Source organism: Lissotriton vulgaris, chromosome 2_1 (assembly GCF_964263255.1).
Source record: "Lissotriton vulgaris chromosome 2_1, aLisVul1.2, whole genome shotgun sequence".
NCBI lineage: Eukaryota > Metazoa > Chordata > Amphibia > Caudata > Salamandridae > Lissotriton > Lissotriton vulgaris.
The window spans coordinates 1,833,755,376-1,833,774,876 of record NC_141687.1 but is presented as its reverse complement, the minus strand read 5'-3'; the positions used below and the strand labels follow the sequence as shown (position 1 = coordinate 1,833,774,876).

The window sequence follows — 19,501 nt, the reverse complement described above, 5'->3', positions numbered from 1 at the left end:
TACGTGGCCTGTCTTGCCTTCTGCTCTAAGAAAACCTTGACGTACAGAAGCAATCAGCGCCTTGCTCATCCCACCGTGGTGTAGTGAGAACTGGACAATACCTTCAACCTCTTCGGTGAACTTGCTGTTGAGGTGGAATGACCTGGACTGTCCAAAGAGCAGGCCATCCATTTTAGCACCGAGGCCTGCTCACAGTCACACTCTGAGCCAGAGGAACCTCACCTTATTGAAGTCCATCCAAAGAAGACATCTTCCATGAGTACCTCCTCCACCCCCACTCCAACACCGCTCTTAGGCTGAGCGCCGCCCCCAAGGGTATCCGGTATCGAGCCCAGAAGCAAAGTGCCAAGCTTCTAGGGCCATGGCCAGCATCTACAGAAGGCTTCAGATCCCATCCTGATCCAGCTTTTGCCACCGAAACAGCAGTCCAAGACCTAGCATCCAGCGCAGACGGCAACCTGAATGCCGATCGCTTCCACTGCGCCAAACCCAGACTCTGATCCAAAGACTCTTTCGGCACTAAAAAAATCATTGTTTCTGGTGGGGCAAAAACTTTCCTTGGTGCTAAAACAGATGCTGAAAGCTCCATCCTTTGTGGCTTCTGACATCCAAAGCAGTTGATTTGGCAGCGCTTGCAGCAAGAGCTCGCCACCAAGCGAAAGCGAATCCATTCACAGACCAGAAGGACCTCAAGCAGCTTTCCCCCAAGGCTCAAGGCAGCATTTATCACAAAAAGAAGCTAACTTTTATGTAAGCTGTCTGCTTGGACCACCAACCTCTGGCCCAAGCTAAGAAGCTCCAGAGTCAGGGCACTAGCCATTTCAAGCCAGACCCCAACTTCTTCCTCCTGATCCTCCCCCCTCCACCACTTCATACTTCCCCTCCACCACCACCACATACTTCCCCTCCACCACCACATGGTCACCTCCCTTACCTGGGGATGTCCCACACTCCTCACTTGAGGGGGTCCTATCCTTTGGACCCTATGAACCAGCTTTCTACCCCCAGCCACATGATGACACCTGGAATGACTATGATGTAGATTCACCTGGAGACAGTGACCCGGGCCTCTACCTTCCTAAGCCATCCTCCCAAATGGCACCACCTCCTACCATGAGGTCCTTCAGCGGGTTGCTGTTCACAAGGCGGACTTAAATAAAATCGAAGAGGACATGGATTTTTGTGTGGAAACCCTCTCCTCCATGCAGCACTCCCTCCAGTTTCAACCCAGGCTCAAGGGCATGTTAAAAGACAGTTCCTGACATATTCAAAGAGCCGGTCAAGGCCAGATTGGTAACTCCTGGAGTGGACATAAAGTACAAGGCTTCCCCCATCAGTTCCTCCTTAAATCCAGGGCTCCGCAAAACAGCCAATGAAGAGGTGCTGTGTGTTCTGGTATATACTACAGCAAATACTGTACCATAAGTTGTGCAGTCTTTCACAGGAGGAACCGTCCCCATCGGCTTGCAAACTGTTAATATTCTGTTCTGAACGGAATCTCCTCAGGTTTGACAGGAACTTTGCTTATTACAGCATTTTGTGTTTGTGGGCCTCATGCCTGGGGTAGTCAATTGTGGTTATGCAGCTTGTGGTCTGCACATGGTTGAGTGTTAGTGTTTGAGTAACAAACTGTGTAAGACATCTGTATAGTGTCCGCACCTGTGCTGCTGATAAATTATAAACATTAGGATGCAGTATGTATCCGGTTCAGACTGGCCATGTAGCTCCCTCATTGCTAAGGGGACATAGTCTAACGTTTTCTGTTGTCTACGGTAGGGCGTCATTAAACTAATTGATATGTTCTTGGTATGTTAGAGGTATCTCTATTTCTTCGTATGGCACATACATTTCTGGTACCTCACCCACTTTGTAGATGTGAAATAACCGTGTTGTGTTGTCTGCAGCTGGGAATGTAACCCAAAAATAGTACACCTCTGTCCTATATGCTCCATGAGCCACAACCAGATGGCGACATCTCCACCCGCAGGTGCGAAACCGTGTTGTAGTAATTTCTGAGTAACTGCATTTCTGCAGTTCTCAGTGATGTTAAGTCCTCTATCTTCAGACATTATTCTAAATGAATTCCAGAATAGGTAACACAATGGGAATGAATCCTTTGAAGAGTTCAAGCTTGAACAACTTACAGCCAATACATAGAATGTTCCTACTCAGCTGAGGAGGATAGTCCCTACCACCCAGGATGTCTCTGGTTAGGAGTTAAGTAGGGGTGTCTGAGAATGCACAAGAGAACTACTCAGGCAATCTCCTCCCCACCCCCCCATATCTCCCCACCCCTGATCTAGAACCATTTTGCTCATGCTCTTTCTCAGAGAAATATGCAATGAATACACAGAGGGCATTTTCAATATTTATTGAACCATAGTGATTCTTGCGTAGAATATATGTGCAGCAATGACCAACAAAAAGAAGTAGATAAAAGTGATTAGCAGTGTAAGGCCAGTGAACAGAATAAACAGTTCAATCTTGCTAAAACAATGTATATATGCAAGTATATAAAACGGTATCTAATACTCCAATTATGTGTTCCCTAATCTAGATGCCTAGGGTGTATACATTTGTTCTGCCAACTATCCCCCCCCCCCCCCCCCCCCCATCGGATGATCCAACCCCTGTTACCTGAAGGGAAAATATGTAGGTCCCTGTCTTGGTCACAGGTTGGACATCCCCCTCCTGCAGAGATATCAGCAGCAGCTGGGCTGAGTTTCAGCATGTAGTGACCTCGCAATGACAGCAAGTGCTCATCTGTCTAAACCCGGAAATGCTAGTTTATTTATAACAAAAAGCATCCTTGCCCTGAGCCGAGACCTTAGTCTGGCTGTCATTGTTTATTTTCTATAGATGGCTGCGTCGCAGCATGGACGAACAACAATCACATTCGCACAATGTATGTTCAGACCCTGTACGGATGTTCAAGTTTCGTGATTGTATTCTTACGAAGTAGAATTTGTAAGCAAATGTAGTTTCATGGAAACTTCTCTTGCACTGTCACTCATGCAAATGTATGTCAAGTCGGTGTGTGAAGGAGAAGGCAACTTAAGAAAAATTGTACATGTAAGATGGCAGCGGTTCCCACTTGGTCTAACTAAGACACTTGACACAGTTCCTTGTGGATGCCCTTCAAATCCTTAGACCAACCTTTTTTTTGTTGTTGTTCTGCTGTGGTGCCCTTCTTTAAAAAGTGGAATTTGTTGAAAGTACATTTTAGAAAAATACCTCTTACCCATGATAATGTTTTTTTTCTGATTAACACTGGTCCTTCTTTCTCCACATTACAGATGAGAATTTTCCATGCTCTTTCATTTGGTTAAGTTTTTGTCTATCACTTCACCTTCTCACGGTGCTCTGAATTGAGGTACAACAGATGCCATAGTCTAAAAACATAATCTTTATGGAGGCGGATGATCTTTCATAGGTTGACCTTTGTGTAGCTACATGCCCAGCATCACGCTGGTATCACTTGTCAGTGACCAGATTAATTTATACAACAAAATTCCAGACAAATATTAATCTATTGTACACTATTTTAGGTCCGTTACATATAACTTCCTTATTTCACACCCAATAGTTCCTTCAGTACATCATGGTGGGTTTAGAAAAGAAACAGTTGGGGGCTGCCTGCATCTGTCTTGACTAAGTCGAGCGTTCCTGTGTGAGGATTCAGAATGGGAATCCTCTAAAAGGAGTTGGGCTTTTGGAGGCATACTAATGCCTAGAACAGCTTTTGGCAGGCTGGTATAAACTTTTCTGAACTATAATCTTGCATTTTGTATGTAATTCTGGAGAGAAGATTTTCACACAAACCTCTTTCCTCAAATTTGTCCAAACAAATGGCATTCCCCGGATGTCAAAATCATTTGTGGTGTAAGCCTTTCATGTGAAAAAAAAACAGAATTCCCCCTCCCTCTGCAGACACTCTATTGAAGGATCACATTCATTCCTTTATTTATGATCATTGGGCAAACCATGCATACCTATGTTGTTTGTGAGTATAATCCCTCACACCACACCATCGCTCTCCTTTCCTCTAACCCTCCTCCATCTTTCTTTATTCATATTAGTACCTTACCCATATGCAAGCATATCTTTCCCAACTATCTGTTACCAAGCATGTCTGTGCCTACCTATACAGAAAATAGCTTACACACTACTAACACTGCCTGTACTCCGGTTCTGTTACACCCTAGTAGATATAGCTATATTCTACACCTCTACCTATTCCCTAGTAACTCTACCTCACGTTTGAGTAAAGAGGTTTTTCTTTTGAAAATTCACCAAAATTGAGTTTCACCAGCTTGCAGTCATCATGCTGGTTTTATTATTATTTTGTTTTTCTCTGAAAGAAGCTCTAATTAGAATTTGAGATTTTAAAGACATAAGCGTGGTTAAATAAAATAAAGAAACAAGCGAGGATGGAGCTGCGCCTTTGATTTAGCCCAGAACTGTTCTAGGTTTTTGCCTTCTTGTTTTGTGACACCAGCATTAAAACACTATAACAATGAACAGTTGCAGTGCTTTGAATTAACAGCAGTTGTAGATAAGTTTGTGCTGTTAGTTATTATGTTGTAGGTTGGACAGTTACCAAGTAAAGAACATGGTCAAATATGATGAGAAAAATACACTGTTATTTCACAGGTTTGATTCCCCTTGCTTCCCTCATCTTTCATCCCTGAGGTCTATCCGATGAGTACCATTGTTATGTATTTATTTATCGTAATATAATTTATGTAGCACACATTTGCAAAGCTTCATGGTGCTGAAGAGGAGAAACCAACAACTGTAGAAGGGTTTGGACCCTAAATAGTGAGGCTGAGACCCAATATCTCAAAAACCAAAACAAGTGCCAACACTGATCTGTTATTCTCTTTTCAGAAGTGGAACATCGAAAACAACAATGTAACCACGGAAAATCAAATTCCATCTGAATTAATAAAAATTAATTTTTCAATCATTAAACAAATTCTATACAAAATACACTATCACATCTTTAAAAACCTTTTGTGAAGATAACTCATCCTCATCTCTCACACATACCAATCCTTTTTCTTCACATTCTTACAGGTTTAACATTCACATCATTTTCAACACTCATTCAACCCACTTATACCACACCAATTACACAATATTCTCAATCATACTTCCCTGGCATACAACCCAAAACCCTAGCCCACTTCCCAATACAGTTTTCAAAAAAGTTGTCACAATTCAATCACAAGAACAATAAAAAAAACTAAGCCATCGATCAAACATATTTGCAGCTGTTCAATTTTTTTTGGATCATTTAACCCTTTCGATGCTGATGACGAGCTCAGCTCGTCATCACCAAAAGGTGTCGTGTGCTGATGACGAGCTGAGCTCGTCATGGTGCCACTAAAATGGCATTTTCCAGCACAGGGGGGGAAAACGCCCAGCAGCCATGTAGTTAAATAACATGTACAAAATAATTGGCCATGAAACAAAGGTCGACGCGTTTCGAACCCTTCCAACTCCAGAGTTTTCTTCAGGACCAGAAAGCTATAGAGCATGCAGAATAAACACCCTAGAATTCCATTGTTCTATGTATTGACAAAGGTGCACAAAAATCAAACCCAACCACCGGTAAGACCCATAGTTTCTGGGTGTGAGTCACTATTGGAACCCATATCAAAGTTTGTGGATTTCTTTTTAAAACCTTTCCTGGTGGAGGTTCCATCCTTTCTCCAGGATACTAGAGATTTTATCAACAAACTTGAGTCAGAGCGGTTTGTGGAAAATGAATACCTTTTAGTGACATTGGACGTGGTGTCCTTATATACTCAGATACCCTAAAATGAAGGCCTAGCAGTACTGACCTCATTCTTGGAGAGTAGCATAAAACCTGTACAAATACCTACAGAATTTATTATTGATCTGGCGAGTTTTGCACTAAATAAAAACTATTTCAACATTAATGGCAAATTCTTCTTCCAGGAAAAAGGCGTGGCAATGGGGTGTCCTTTAGCCCCAGAACTAGCAGCACTTTAAATGGCAAAATAATAGGAAACTTTCATTTACAACAACAATCCCTTCAGTCAACATATTGGGAGCTGGGTCCGCTTTATCGACAATATCTTCATGATTTGGAAAGGAGATGAGGCTAGCCTAGGATCTTTCCATGGCTGGCTGAATAGTAGAACGGAAAACATCAAATTCAGTCAATTACTCAAACAAAAATAAGGTTTTTCTAGGCCTTGAAGTCTATGCAGCCGATGGAGCTCTAGTGACAACACTTTTAAAAAAGCCTACAGACAGGAATGAAGCGTTGCACTTTTCAAGCAACCACCCGAGAAGTTTAAAAGAAAACCTGCCATATGGGCAATTTTTAAGGATTAGGCGTAATTGTACGTTTACGGATGAATATATCTTCCACCCAAACAATTTGATGGATCGCCTATTAATTTCAGGATAGCCTAAAAAACTGCTTAAGCGAGTAATCAAAAGAGCATGGTGGACCCCGCGCAAAACATTACTGGAACAAAAAGAAAAAACTCCAGTAGAAAGAATGGTTTGTGCGTCAACTTCCTGCTCTAATTCTAATTTGTTGAAAAAAGTCATCTGCCAAAACTGGCATTTAGTGAAGAACTTCAACCAGTCACTGATGTCTGTTCCACGATTTGCATTTAAAAAAAAGACAGGAGTTTTTCAAACCAAATTGTTAGAGCAGCAATGCCAAAACAGAGGACGAGCACAATGCGATATTTTGTGGGCCTACCTCCGGTAACAGGCCACCATAAATGTGGGAATTTTGGTTGTTGTGACTCAACACAAGAAGGTATGTTGTTCACCCACAATGCAATTCACTGGAAACACGATTTCTTCACAAACTGCAAATCAAAAAACCTGTTATATGGGATTTGGTGCCCTTGCAGAAAGCTCTATATAGGAAAAATGAACCAGGAAATCCGAGTTAGGATCACTCAACATAAGTCAAGGATACGCAAAAATGTTCTAACGGCCCCTTTAGTCAACCACAGGAGGTTGAACTCTCATACCATCCAAGATCTGCATTGGACTGTAATATCTAAGGTGGAATTAGACAACCGCGGAGGCGACTTGGAACTAAAACTGACAAGACGGGAGGCGATGCTAATTGTAAAGTTCAATACGGCAGTGGACGGACTGAATGAACTGACAGAGATCTACAATCTATGAGACAGTCTGTTGGAAGAAGCACGCACAGGATAAAGGCTCATGTCGAATCAACTCATGCAGGCAACCCCAGTTTGAATCACACTACATCTCCCAGTAGATTTCCTAGAAAAAATGGCTTGGACTCCATCTCCCATAAGCCCCTGCGCACGGAGGGGGTGGGCCTGAATGTGTAAAATGACTTCCGTTTCCAGCGAGAAGAGGAGAAACAGCATAACCAACCAACTTTACATACATGTGGCAGTAATATGATACTATCACTGTCTCTTATTCAAGGGAGAGGTCTGCATCCATTCAAACATCTACATTTCAAATCTCCTTGGCTAGCGGGGGTTACGTACTTCTTATAAGAAACCAGATCACCTTCTCCCATATGGTCCTATCTGAGATCGGGAGAAACCGCAAAATTGTATGCGACCTTCGCTTTGAAAAAAATCCCTAAACAGTCTGCCAACTGGAGAAACAGAGTGTGTTTAAGGTGGCATGGCTTTGGGTCTCCATTCATGGACAGTGTTTTGTCAGCCCAAGGATTAGCTGGTTGTGTCCATACATATGGAAATTGTGGCTCCCACAAAATGGAGAATAATATCAAGTGGCCTTGTTTATTGATTGAGCAGGGACAATGTTTAATATGTTGGGAAATACCATGACTAATCTCTCTTGGCTTGTGAAGTAGCATAACAATCATATGGAAGCAGTTTGCTAGATTAACTTTGTTAGTTAAACCAGAGAGCTGCAGACCAGTGGCAGTAGGTATTATTGAAATGAATAAATGCAGGATCTCGAAATGACGCTCACCTGACAGTGCAACACAATATCTTAAGTCAAGAATTTAAAGAGTTGTGCGCACAAGGGAGGACTGTTTATACCCTACACTCCTGATCAGACATCCTAAAGAGAGGAGTCCTATACAAAGTCAAACAAACCTTAGGCGCACACTACATACAAATTATATATCAAAGGTTTTTCACAGTTTAGTGTTCATCAGAAATTCCAATTTCCACACGAGTTATAGTCATCCAAATCTTGGATTTCAGAGATTTTATTTGTGGATAGGTTTCTGTGTTCAAGTAGCCAACATGTTTTTTGTCAGATTTAGAAACTTCATCAGGGCTGTAGTTGTTTTTAAGGATCAAATAATAAGCACTGCCATGCTTAAATAAGGTCAGGATGTATTCCAGATAAGTTTCCTCGCCCTGCTAGTATTTCACCAATGCAGAGAATCATTCAGTATTAACATGTTTCGTCGGATTTAGCGACTTCATCAAGGCTACAATAAATTATTGTTATTTTTTTTTCCTTTCCTAATTCAATCAATCAATATATTCTTTATTCGATTTCAAAAATAAAATCATAAAAGACGAACACAGTGTAAAACGGTGCACAAAATCAGCATCAACATAGGTTAAAAATTACACGAGCCTTAAAACACCAGAAAGATAACGTGAGCGAAAAAAGCATATTGTGGCCAGGTTTAAAAACTGTATGTGCAATAGTGCAAGTCTACTTGTGTACACTTCATATGCTTAAAGAGTGGAAGTATAAATTTAAATCGCAAAAGAATGAATTTCACACAAATCATGACAATATGTAAAGTGTAATTGACTGAAACATTCTTGCAATCACAAAAGGGCTTCAACAAGCCCTTAAAACAGCCGTGATTGAAAGGCACTAGATGCGAAAATAAATGTAGCCTAAAACATGTCAATAGACTTTGCTGAAGGCGGGACAAGTTCCAGGTTAGATAGGGTTCCAGGCTACTCAGTTTTCACTAGTATCGCGTGTCGCACAGAATGTTTTAGTAGTGCTATGTACTCGCGAACAGCTGCTATCTTGTCTTTAAACTCTTGAGTGACCCACTCGGAAGTCGGATTTAAGTAAGCTAATAGGATTGGTAAAGAGTTCAGGTCTCCATAAAAATGTTGTAATCTAATTCACAAATAATATGGTTTTAACTTCCATAGGTGATGAGATTGTTAGCAAAAAATACAGTAAAAAAGGTACCATAACAAATCAAATGTAGTTGAAGGCACAATAACCAGTTGCAGATGGTGTAAATCAATCAATCAACTAACCCATCAGTTTGTTACCAGCCTGTAGTAGCTTTTGATAGTCTTATAATTGTATAACGGTTTTTATTTTCAGTGCATCGTCAGGAACAGACATACATCCATTAACTACAGTCTTCCAACAGTTACAATATTGGCATTTAGTCCTCGGACACTACATACATAGCTAGGTTATTCATAACTTTCCAAGTCCCAATTCAGTTGTAATCTTCCCTCCCTCTCCTACCTCCCTACCCTCCCTCTCCTCTCCCCGTTATTGACTTAACAGTGGTCCCACTGCAGATCAAGGGCTACTTTCAGGGGTCGGTGTCACGCTCGATGGTTCACAAATGTTCCCTCGTGATTCATTCCACTTCCCCCATATTGTCGACCATTTCTTGGGGCATCCCCGGTGGGTGTAAACTGCTTTTTCAGCTACCACAGCTGTGTCCATATCATGTTCCCATTGCGACTGCGTGGGTAGCATTCCTGGCTATATTACGCTTCGCCAATGCCATTCCTAGCGTTGCCCATGTTTTCAACCCCACATTTAGGTCCGTTGGTTGCCATATATTCAAGAGGCAGCACTTAGGGTCTGCCTGGATCTCCGGCCCTCCCACCTCTGAGAGCTCGGTAACCACTTGCTCCCAGTATGATAGTATCTTTGGGCATTCCCATATTATATGGAAGTATGTTCCGACCTGCCCGCATCCCCTCAAGCAAAGTGGGTCTAGTGCATGCCCAAGTTTGTGTATCATGGTACGAGGGTAATATACCCGGTGAAGCACTTTGAGCTGTATTAGTTTTAAGCGGGATGGAATCCCCGCCTCCCTGGCCGAGGCCAATGCGTCCATCCAATCGGAGTCCTCAATGTCACCTAGTTCCACCTCCCATTTGCTGCGTAGTACTACCGTCGGGTCCGGGAGATTATTGATCAATTTCCGATATGTCTGAGATATGGCTTTTTTGGTCAAATGGTCTGTGAGGAGTCTATCCTCAAGAGGCGATGCGTCTGCTAGCTTAGTGCCTGGGGGGATAACGCCCCGGAGTGCGTGTCTGATTTGGATATATCGGTAAAGCTCCGAGTCTGCCAGTCCATACTTTTCTCGGAGAGCTGTGAATGTAATCATCTCCCCTCTTACCCATAGATCTCCTATGCTTGTGATACCTATTAGATCTCATTGTTTGAACCCTTTAGTGTTTGCCAAGATGCCCAGTCTACGCGTTTCCCAGAGCGGAGAGGCCAGTGTTAGCACCCCTTCCCATCCTAAAGCTTTCTGTGACGCGTGCCAGATTTTAATTGTGTGGGCCGTAGGGCCTGTCAGGGCCTGTCGTCTCTTGTTTGTGTAAAGGGCTTTCATAAGGTGGTCTCCCGGTAGCACTTGTCTATCTAATCTGTAAGCTGGGTCGTCATGTGGGGCGTAGAACCATTGATTGATGATGGTTAGTTGTGCGGCCCAAAAATATATAAACTTAACACTCGGTAGGGCTATCCCCCGTCGTACCACCTACGTATTAATTTAAAGTGCGCTATCCGGGCAGGTTTCCCGTCCCATAATAAGGAGGAGATTTCGGCAGCAATTGCCTTAAAATATGAGAGAGGAATCGGGAAGGGGGTATTATGAAGAGCGTATAAGAACCTAGGAAGTGCTAGCATTTTAAAAAGCGCCGCCCTTCCCAGCAATGTCAGCGGGAGAGACCGCCAGTGTGCAACATCCGATTTCAGCCTCTGTAGGGGCTTCATCAGATTTTCCTCCGTGAAGACACTCTCTTGGGGTTGGCATAGATACCTAAGTATTTGAATCCTCTGGTCACTATTCGCAGGGGACAGTCCGGGGGAAGCGGTGGTGCCGAGCCACGCAGTATGTAGAGCAGCGATTTCGACCAGTTGATGGTATATCCTGACTTCCCGCCAAACGCTACGAAAATATCTAAGAGGGCCCTCAGTGACTCTGCCGGGGACGTCCGATAAATCAGTACGGCCGCGTACAGGGAGATTCGATCTTCCCAGTCCTCCTCCCATACTACTCCTATGAGCAATGGTGTTGTGCGTATCCACGTCGCTAATGGTTCCAATATTAATGCAAATAGGAGCGGGGAGAGCGGGCAGCCCTGTCGCATCCCTCTTCCCAGTGTAATCTCCCTCGATATATGACTATTTGTCACCACATGGGCAAAGAGTGCTGTGTATAGCAGTCTAATCCACCCGCAGAATTTGGGACCGAAACCCATCTTTCGAAGTACTGCAAATAAGAATGGCCATTCCACTAGGTCAAACGCCATTGTTGTGTCTAATGAAAGGATGGCCGCATCGTCTTGGAGCAATTGGGTACGGGCCAGCACACCATTGAGCCGCCGTAGATTTAGGGAGGTGTTACGCCCAGGCATAATGCCTGATTGATCAGGGTGGATCAGTGTCGTCAGATGGGTTTGCAGTCGGAGTGCCAGCGGTTTTGCCAAGATCTTTGCTTCAGCATTTATGAGGGAAATTGGTCGATAGGATGAGGGTTGTTACGGGGGTTTGCCCGGATTGTGTATCGTCACTATGGTTGCCAACCTTTGGTCTCTGGGTAACGTTCCCTGTGTGAGGCTATCGATGTACATGTTGAGCAAATGGGGGGTAACCTTACTTGCTACTTTTTTATATATTTCTATCGGTAGACCATTGGGCCCTATTGCTTTGCCAGTGTGAAGCGCCCCCAGTGCCTTTCCCACCTCCTCCGCTGATAAGTCAGCTTCAAGTGTTTCCCTGTCCTCATGTGATAATGTGGTCAATGGTATGCCATCTAAAAACTGCACACATTCCTCTTCCGTTACCTCTATTCGTGGGGTGCATACTTGCTCATAGTAAGTTGCTAATTCTTCCACAATCAATTTGGGATCTATCGTCCGAGTGCCGTCAACCAGTGACAGTCAACCAGTGTCAGTCGGGCTATCCACCTGTCCACCCTCTCCTTTTTTTCCAGCCATGCGAGCATTTTGCCCGTCTTGTCACCTAGTTCATATACCCTATGCATGGTACTTGTGTGTTTAGACTTTGCCATGTCCTCGGCGTAGGCTCTGAATTCCAGAGCTGCTAACGCAAGGGTCTGTGCTTTGGCCTCGCTGGGATCCACGGCGTGATCCCGTTCCGCCAGCAGCGCTGTCGCTTCTAAGGACTTGATGGTTTTTCTGTGTTCCCGTTTGTGATGGGTAATAATCGAGATGGCCTGCCCCCGGATTACAGATTTGTACGCCTCCCAGAGCGTGGTTGGAGAGTTCACTGTCAATATGTTCTCGGCAAAGTAACAGTCAGTGACAGTCACCAGGGCCTTCGCAATTTTACGGTTCTGTAGGTAGGCAGGGTAGAGTGGGTAGATTCTCCATCTTCTGGGGAGTTATGTAGTGTAGGTAAGTTGTATCGGGGAATGATCCGAAATCCCTCTCGCTAACTGCTCAATTGCCGTGACCTTCTCGGGGGCAACCGCCATCGTCAGGATATAATCTATACGGGGTCGCCGGTTGCGGCCGGGCGATGCTTGGGCTTTCGCTGTCCGTCTTTGCCGCACCGCGGCCGTTAGGGTGCCCCATCGCGCCCGCTCTGACTCTCCCTCACTGTCGGGGCCTCTCGCGCCTCCTCCGGACCTCCAACGGGACTCTCCAACGCCGACCGGCGCCCCCTTGTGTTCCGGCGCAGTTTCCGGTGTCTCTCGCCACTGCCGAGGATCAGCGTCTCTTCCGCCGCCCAAGGCACCGGGTCTCGGCTCACCTTTAGTCCCCGGCTCTGACCGTCCATACAGGCCACGTTTTCCACGCAGGCAGATCTCCGCACTGGTTCCGAGCACTGCAACGAGGGTAGGTTCTACTGGTAGCGGGGGCGCTCCGGTTGCAGAATCACTGTTGCGCCGTTTTTCAGCAGGATTAGTATGCGGATATCGTGGGGAAACTCTCCTGGTCACAAACCTCTTCTAAGCTGCGGCCATCTTGGCTGGTCGCTAGCCACGCCCCCAAGACTACAATATTTAATAAAGATTAGCAGGGATAGCATTTCCGATATATGCCACACATATTTAGGCAACTACATTCCACCACCAGCTACTGTGAAGTTGTTGTTATCACATGCGTGCTTATTACTTATACATACCTTAGTACATGTGAGCATCAGTGCAACAGAATTGGTGTTCTGTGTTCTAGAACTTTCAGTAGCATGTCATTATTGATTGTATTGCTGCGGACAGAGACAGAGATTTTAGTGAAGTAAAGGTTTAGAATGAGATCATAAAACTGTTCTTAACATGTGACACTGCTTCATGAAGCTGTCCTTAACCAGTGATACTGCGTCTTTAGGCATTTGGACAATGTTTGAGAGCGATCATTATATCTGATATAGCCTATACAAAAATTTGTTACAAATCAAAGTAAAAGAAAAGTGCACCACGCGAGGTCACGATAATTTGAGATGGCATCCCTAAGGAAAGTCATGTGTAATACCTTATAACCCTATGCAATAGTAGTTGTGGGATGGCTAGTTGCTCCATACCTGTAGATATTTTTAAGGATCAAATAGTGAGCACAGCCGTGCTTAAATAAGGTCAGTATCCCACCTACATATCGAAAAAGAAAGGACCATGTCAATTTGTGTCAAGCGGGATCACAATAATGGTCTCGCCATATAAACCTTTCACTCACCCAGATAAGTTTCCTCGCCGTGCTAGTATTTCACCAATGCAATGAATCATTAACTTTAGATTCAGGTAAGAATCTGTAGAACACCCAGATATATAATAAACATTAATTATTTAAATGATACTTTACTAAATACGTCCTTACTAAGTAAGCTTTCATTGAAAAGACCATGTAGGATTAGAAGACCTGTAAAAGAATTTGTGTCAATCCGTCATTTTCTAGTCCTCTGACACAAGTGCATGAGTCCCAGTAAATTGGACTGTCCATTCCTTTCAGCAGTAAGCACGTTTCTTGTACATTGATGCAACAGTTTCTTTTGACTGTAGTACAGGACAATGGTCAAGTTCTTTAATTGCATTTATTTCTGCTCTTCCAGATGCCAAAGAGAATCCTTATGGTGACGATGACAACAAGAGTCCCTTTCCACTGCAGCCCAATGCCAAGCGAAGTTATGCTCAGAATGTGACAGTTTGGATCAAGCCAAGCGGCCTACAGGTAAGCACTTCCCATGATCTTCATAGGTCAAAGTCAGCCTCTCCTTGTTGGTGCACCTCTACATGAGCAATATATTTACCTACCATGCAGCTGTCAAGTCCAGGCAGATAGGGTGAGATTGAGGTGAAGGCACAGGATCTCTCATTATAGATGCTTGATTATTAGACTAGTGTAATGTTTCTTGGCCCAGTGATGTGCACAGAAAAATATAAGATCCAGTAATTTTACAAAGTGCACTGACTTAATGTCCCTTCAGGAGGCTGAACGTATATCGCCCTTTTGTTAACTCCTGCTCAGGCTAGGTCATTGGCACTAATGCTTGCTAATGCCTAAGATAGCAGAGAAGCATAATTACCTTTTGGAAAGTAATTTCTGCCTCCTCACCTGCAGGTCTCAGTTTCATCTTCTCCTAGCATCCCTTCAGTATCAAAGTGAGAGTGAGGTTGAATGTAGCAATAGTTGTAACTAAATATTGCTATCGCCAAAAGCTGGACTAGGTTGTAATTGTAGGCCATAGAAATACAACCATACAGTTTTGTTGATTGGCACGCACCTGTCCCAGTTATCCTGCTCCAACTCTCGAAAAAAAGCATGTTTCAGTATTATCACATGGCCTTTCTTCTTCCTGCAGACAGACGTTCAGAAAATTTTAAGAAATGCAAGAAAACTTCCAGAGAAGACTCAGACTTTCTACAAGGTATGTAATTGGAGTGGTTGCTGAAGTGTTCCGGCAGTCTGAGGTAGGGCCCCATAGTTTGTTGTGGCAGTGTTCAGGTATTACAGATTACTTTCAGAGACCACTCTCAACCTTTATGGCCATCTCACTGACTCAACTACTTGCAATGCTATCACATGACCAATCCCTTCTTGATACTCCTGTATTGGAACCTTAATTTTAATTTGTGAAGAAATGCTAGCCGACAATGACACAACACCATAGAAATATTTGGAGATTATTTTGATCTTGATAAAGGTCATATGAAGAACAAAGCTGACCAGTTCTACAGTCATGTTACAGGTTCTGGTAGTTGGGGAAGGCAGTACCCTGTGACATCTTATGGAAGAGCATGGGTCTGTCAAACTCACAGAACTCAGGGAGAGTTTACATGTGTGACTGGGTGAGAAGAAGGCTGCTATGGACATTCTTGTGGCAAGTATGATCTATAAATATGTAGATTCTCTGGATAGGTTACATATCAAGAAAAGACTCAATTCTCATTGAATTGTAATACATCTGGTTATTGAACACCTAATGCTTTCTGTGTGTACCACCCTTTGTGGATTTCTGTGTTTGCTTACTGGATGTGTACTTCTGTTAGTAACTGCCCATGCGGGTGGATCAAGCTCTTTGTATTATAGGAGGCCGAGAAATCTACAAGAATGTTAGTGCAGTATATTCTCTGTGCTGCTCCCCTGCAATTACTTTTTATTGAAAGGTTGACTTGATAAGATATGCACTGTGCCATTGATGGTCCCGGATCCTCCCTGAAGCTTTGTAGTTTCAGTGACTGTCAGGCTAGTCCTGGTTGGCACTAATGTTCTAATGCTTGGTGAGTTTATGTAGGCCGCGAAGCACTTCATGTAGTGTGGTAAATATTTGATTTACCGTCCTAATTTCTATGCAGGTAAGTACTTAATCAATAATAACTCAATCGGAAAGAAAAAGGCAGAGTCCGTGGTGTTAGAGTTCTTAAGGGTTTTATTCCTTAAAAAGGAATGGTCATGACCGGATATCTTGTTCCTGCCACCACTGGGGTGCAGGAAGGGATAGAGCAATATTTTATTGACAATACATAGCTTATAAACTTGAGTTACATTATAGAAACCAATACAGAAGGCGTAACAGCTGAGAGAAACAAGATAAAACACACACGTGGTAATAATACGTAATTAGAAGGCGTGAACTAGGCGTGAACATAGAGGTGTGTGCTAGAAACGTCATAAGTAGGTGGTAACAAAAAGCAGAATCTTGCAATGTCAGCAGAAATCTGAGGCCTGGATGCGCGCGCAGCTGCATGACGTGTGATTGACGTGAAACTGGAGGGTGCAGGGGACTTGACATTTACAGTGGCGGAAAGAGACAGAAGTCTGGCATGTCAGATCAACTCGTACCTCTATCATATCTGATATCTGATGTTTGGGAACCATACTATCTGGGCGGAAAGGTCTCTGGGGCAGAAGCTATTCTATACTGACTGTGAGTGCGTGTATAAGCGTCTAAGTGTCTGCACGAGATGCGAGGGGGGCATGGGCCTTCCATGGTAACAGAGGCTATGAATCACTTGCACGGAGACAGTAAGGCCAGGCCCTTCGCTCTGCAGCTGGGGGGATGTTTACTTAAACTAGTAGGCAGGAATGCATTTTCGGAGAGGAAAACAGATAACTTGAAGGTTGAATTCAGTCTTGGCAGGCAGCAGGCTGAGCTAAGCGCGGTGAGCCGCGCAAGGAGTAAGGCAGAGGTCACGGGTACAGAGACAGCCTGGGCTGAGGCTTTCAGAGTCAGAAAGCAGAAAAAGGCTCGATGGCAGAATTCAGGGCCTGCTTCGCCAGAGCTGAAAAACGTGTAAAGTACACCACAAAAAGACGTTGGCATGGCATACTTAGGAACGGACTATTCAACCCATTTTGGGTGGGTCTGAAAGAGGACATGTTAACGTTGGACGCAAATGTATTTGCGTCTTCATAGCTGGCACAGGAGGGAAGTTACATGCACTTTAAGCTCGTACATGGAGATGGTGGGGTACACGATAGGGAACATAACTTGACCAAAAATTTATATTTCCTCATTCCCTCCTTGTTCCCTACGGACCCTTCATGATATCTCGATCCTCATGAATCGATCAGTCTGCTCTTGTAACATCATTTGCTCGTCTCTCTTCCGTTGTCGGTTTGAGAGAAAACTGGAATGTTCAATGCACGATGTGGCACACAGTCCACAAATCGCTGGCCCACACTGTAGGCACAGGCAACAACTGAATACTATGACAAGGGCAATGCCTAGGAAGGATAGGATCTTCCATCCCCAAGCGGTTAACGTTGTCCAGAACCAACCGGACCAAGTCCAGGTGCCTGGATTCTGATGTATCGAACTTGCAATCTTATGAAGACGTGTAATAGCTTTGTAGACAGTTGGCGCGTTTTCTGGAATGAAAACACAGCAACTTGACCCGATGACCTTACAGGCTCCACCTCTATCTGCCAAGATGACGTCAATAACAAGACGATTCTGAAGAACAACAATCCGCATAGCAGACTGTTCTTCTGTTAAGTTACCTAGAGCGGAGGCAGTTTCATTTACTACTGCTTCGAGTGTTCTGGTTAATCTACGTATTAATTTACTGTTTTGGACGGGGCCTGTGAAGAAAAAGAATCCCTTATTGAAATCTGTGTATTGCTCCCATGCCGTTTCGGTATAGTCGACAATCGGGAGATCTCTTCTGAGTCTACTCTTTACTAGATTTGTATTTCTGTGATAATCAGGAGGGGCTAGAAAAACAGGTGGCAGAAGGAAGGCAATGTAACAGGTACCATCCCAATCTGGAGGTAAGCGTATGTATGCGGTATAGCCACAAACAAAGTAGGAATGACGAGTAGCTTTAAAGGAGGACTTGCCATGATCACTGAATTCGACCACGGTAGTACATTTACTATGACCTAAGTGTACTGAACCCTTCTTTCTGACACATAAGTCACCTGTGACTGGTAGTACTGACATAGCAGGGAGAACTGGTGCGGCTTCGGATTCAACAGTGAGAATCATAAGGTTAATTGTATAATTACCTAATCCATATACTTCATTTTCTAGATCAGTTCCTACTCTAGTGGGGAGTCCCTTCTTGTCAGGGTAACAGGCATTAAGCAGAACTAAGTTCAAGTTTCCCCAAACCCAGCTCCCTTTAAAAAGAGCGACATCAGAATCTAAGGAATTGATTATTCTAAACCATGCACCACAGGAGCCATTATGAGTGAACGGGTACGGAAAGAGGGGCAGAACTCCCTTGTATTTCTGGTAGGGAGGGAGTCGGCCACATATCCAACAGTTTGTAGCATTGTTAGTCTGATGGGAATGGTGTAACATACTAATGAATGTGTTGTTGCGCAGCGCGAGTCTGTAAGAAAGTTCATGGGGAGGTAATTCACTAAAAGAATGTTCAGCAGAAACATTGAAAGCAGATTGTTCACGTTTGAAGATAGGGTAGTATATGGGAAGCAATATACTAGTAACAATAATCAGGAGACTTAAAAAGAACATAATCAATAAAGTCACTATACAGTGACTACGAAGTGATTTACAATATGCACGTTTCTTGAATTGTCTCTCTCTCTCTCTATCTCGATCTAGGGGATACATGTCAGAAACTATTTAACCGATTCACCTAGGGGAGGACTTAAACAATTAAACTGTCTGACTTGCTAGATCGAAGTTTCAATCTATACTCCTCTTGGGGAGTTTTCTCTCGTTCGGGAACCTTAAAGTCACTAGGTTCGATACAGTCTTTGGAGGGGGTGGACGAGTCAGGGTCTGGTTTCAGTTCGTTGCACTTTTTAATATGACTCGTATGGATCCACCCCTTTCTGCCTTCCACCTTGATCGCGGTCTTCGTAGTAAGAAGGACGGTCTTCGGCTCTTTCCAGCGGGGCTCCAGCGGACTTTTCCTGTCGAAGTTCCTAATCAGGACAATGTCTCCTGGTCGGACATCGTGTGGCTTTACATCAGTGTTGTCAGGGAAGGCTGCAGCAACCTGTGAACGACATGATTGGAGTGCAGACATCAAGGAGGCAAGGTAATCTGTCAGCATATTACAATCGACATCAGTAATTTTATTAGGCATGGGCGTCCCCCACATATTCGGTGGTCTACCAAAGACCACTTCGTACGGGGATAGTCCTGATCTCGAATGGGCAACCATTCTCATGTAGAATAATGCAACTGGCAGGGCGACTATCCAGTCGACCCCTTTCTCTTTACAAACTTTGGCAAGGCGGGTCTTTAGTGTCTGATTATGCCTTTCTACAAGGCCTGCGGCTTCGGGATGTCGGACACAATGGAATCTCCACTGATATCCTAACAGAAGGGAAACATGCTTCATAAGTTCGGATGAGAACGG

General features: G+C 43.9%; 1 protein-coding gene across 3 annotated transcripts in view; it reads left to right on the top strand.

The window, feature by feature from the left end:
• Positions 1-19,501, top strand: part of INTS14 (integrator complex subunit 14) — a 164,485-nt gene that overhangs the window by 137,566 nt on the left and 7,418 nt on the right. For all 3 annotated transcript variants that reach the window (XM_086957980.1, XM_086957979.1, XM_086957981.1), the window contains exons 10-11: positions 14,275-14,393; positions 15,025-15,090. In XM_086957980.1, the coding sequence (XP_086814106.1) occupies positions 14,275-14,393; positions 15,025-15,090 (185 nt within the window). The remainder of the gene's footprint in view (positions 1-14,274; positions 14,394-15,024; positions 15,091-19,501) is intronic.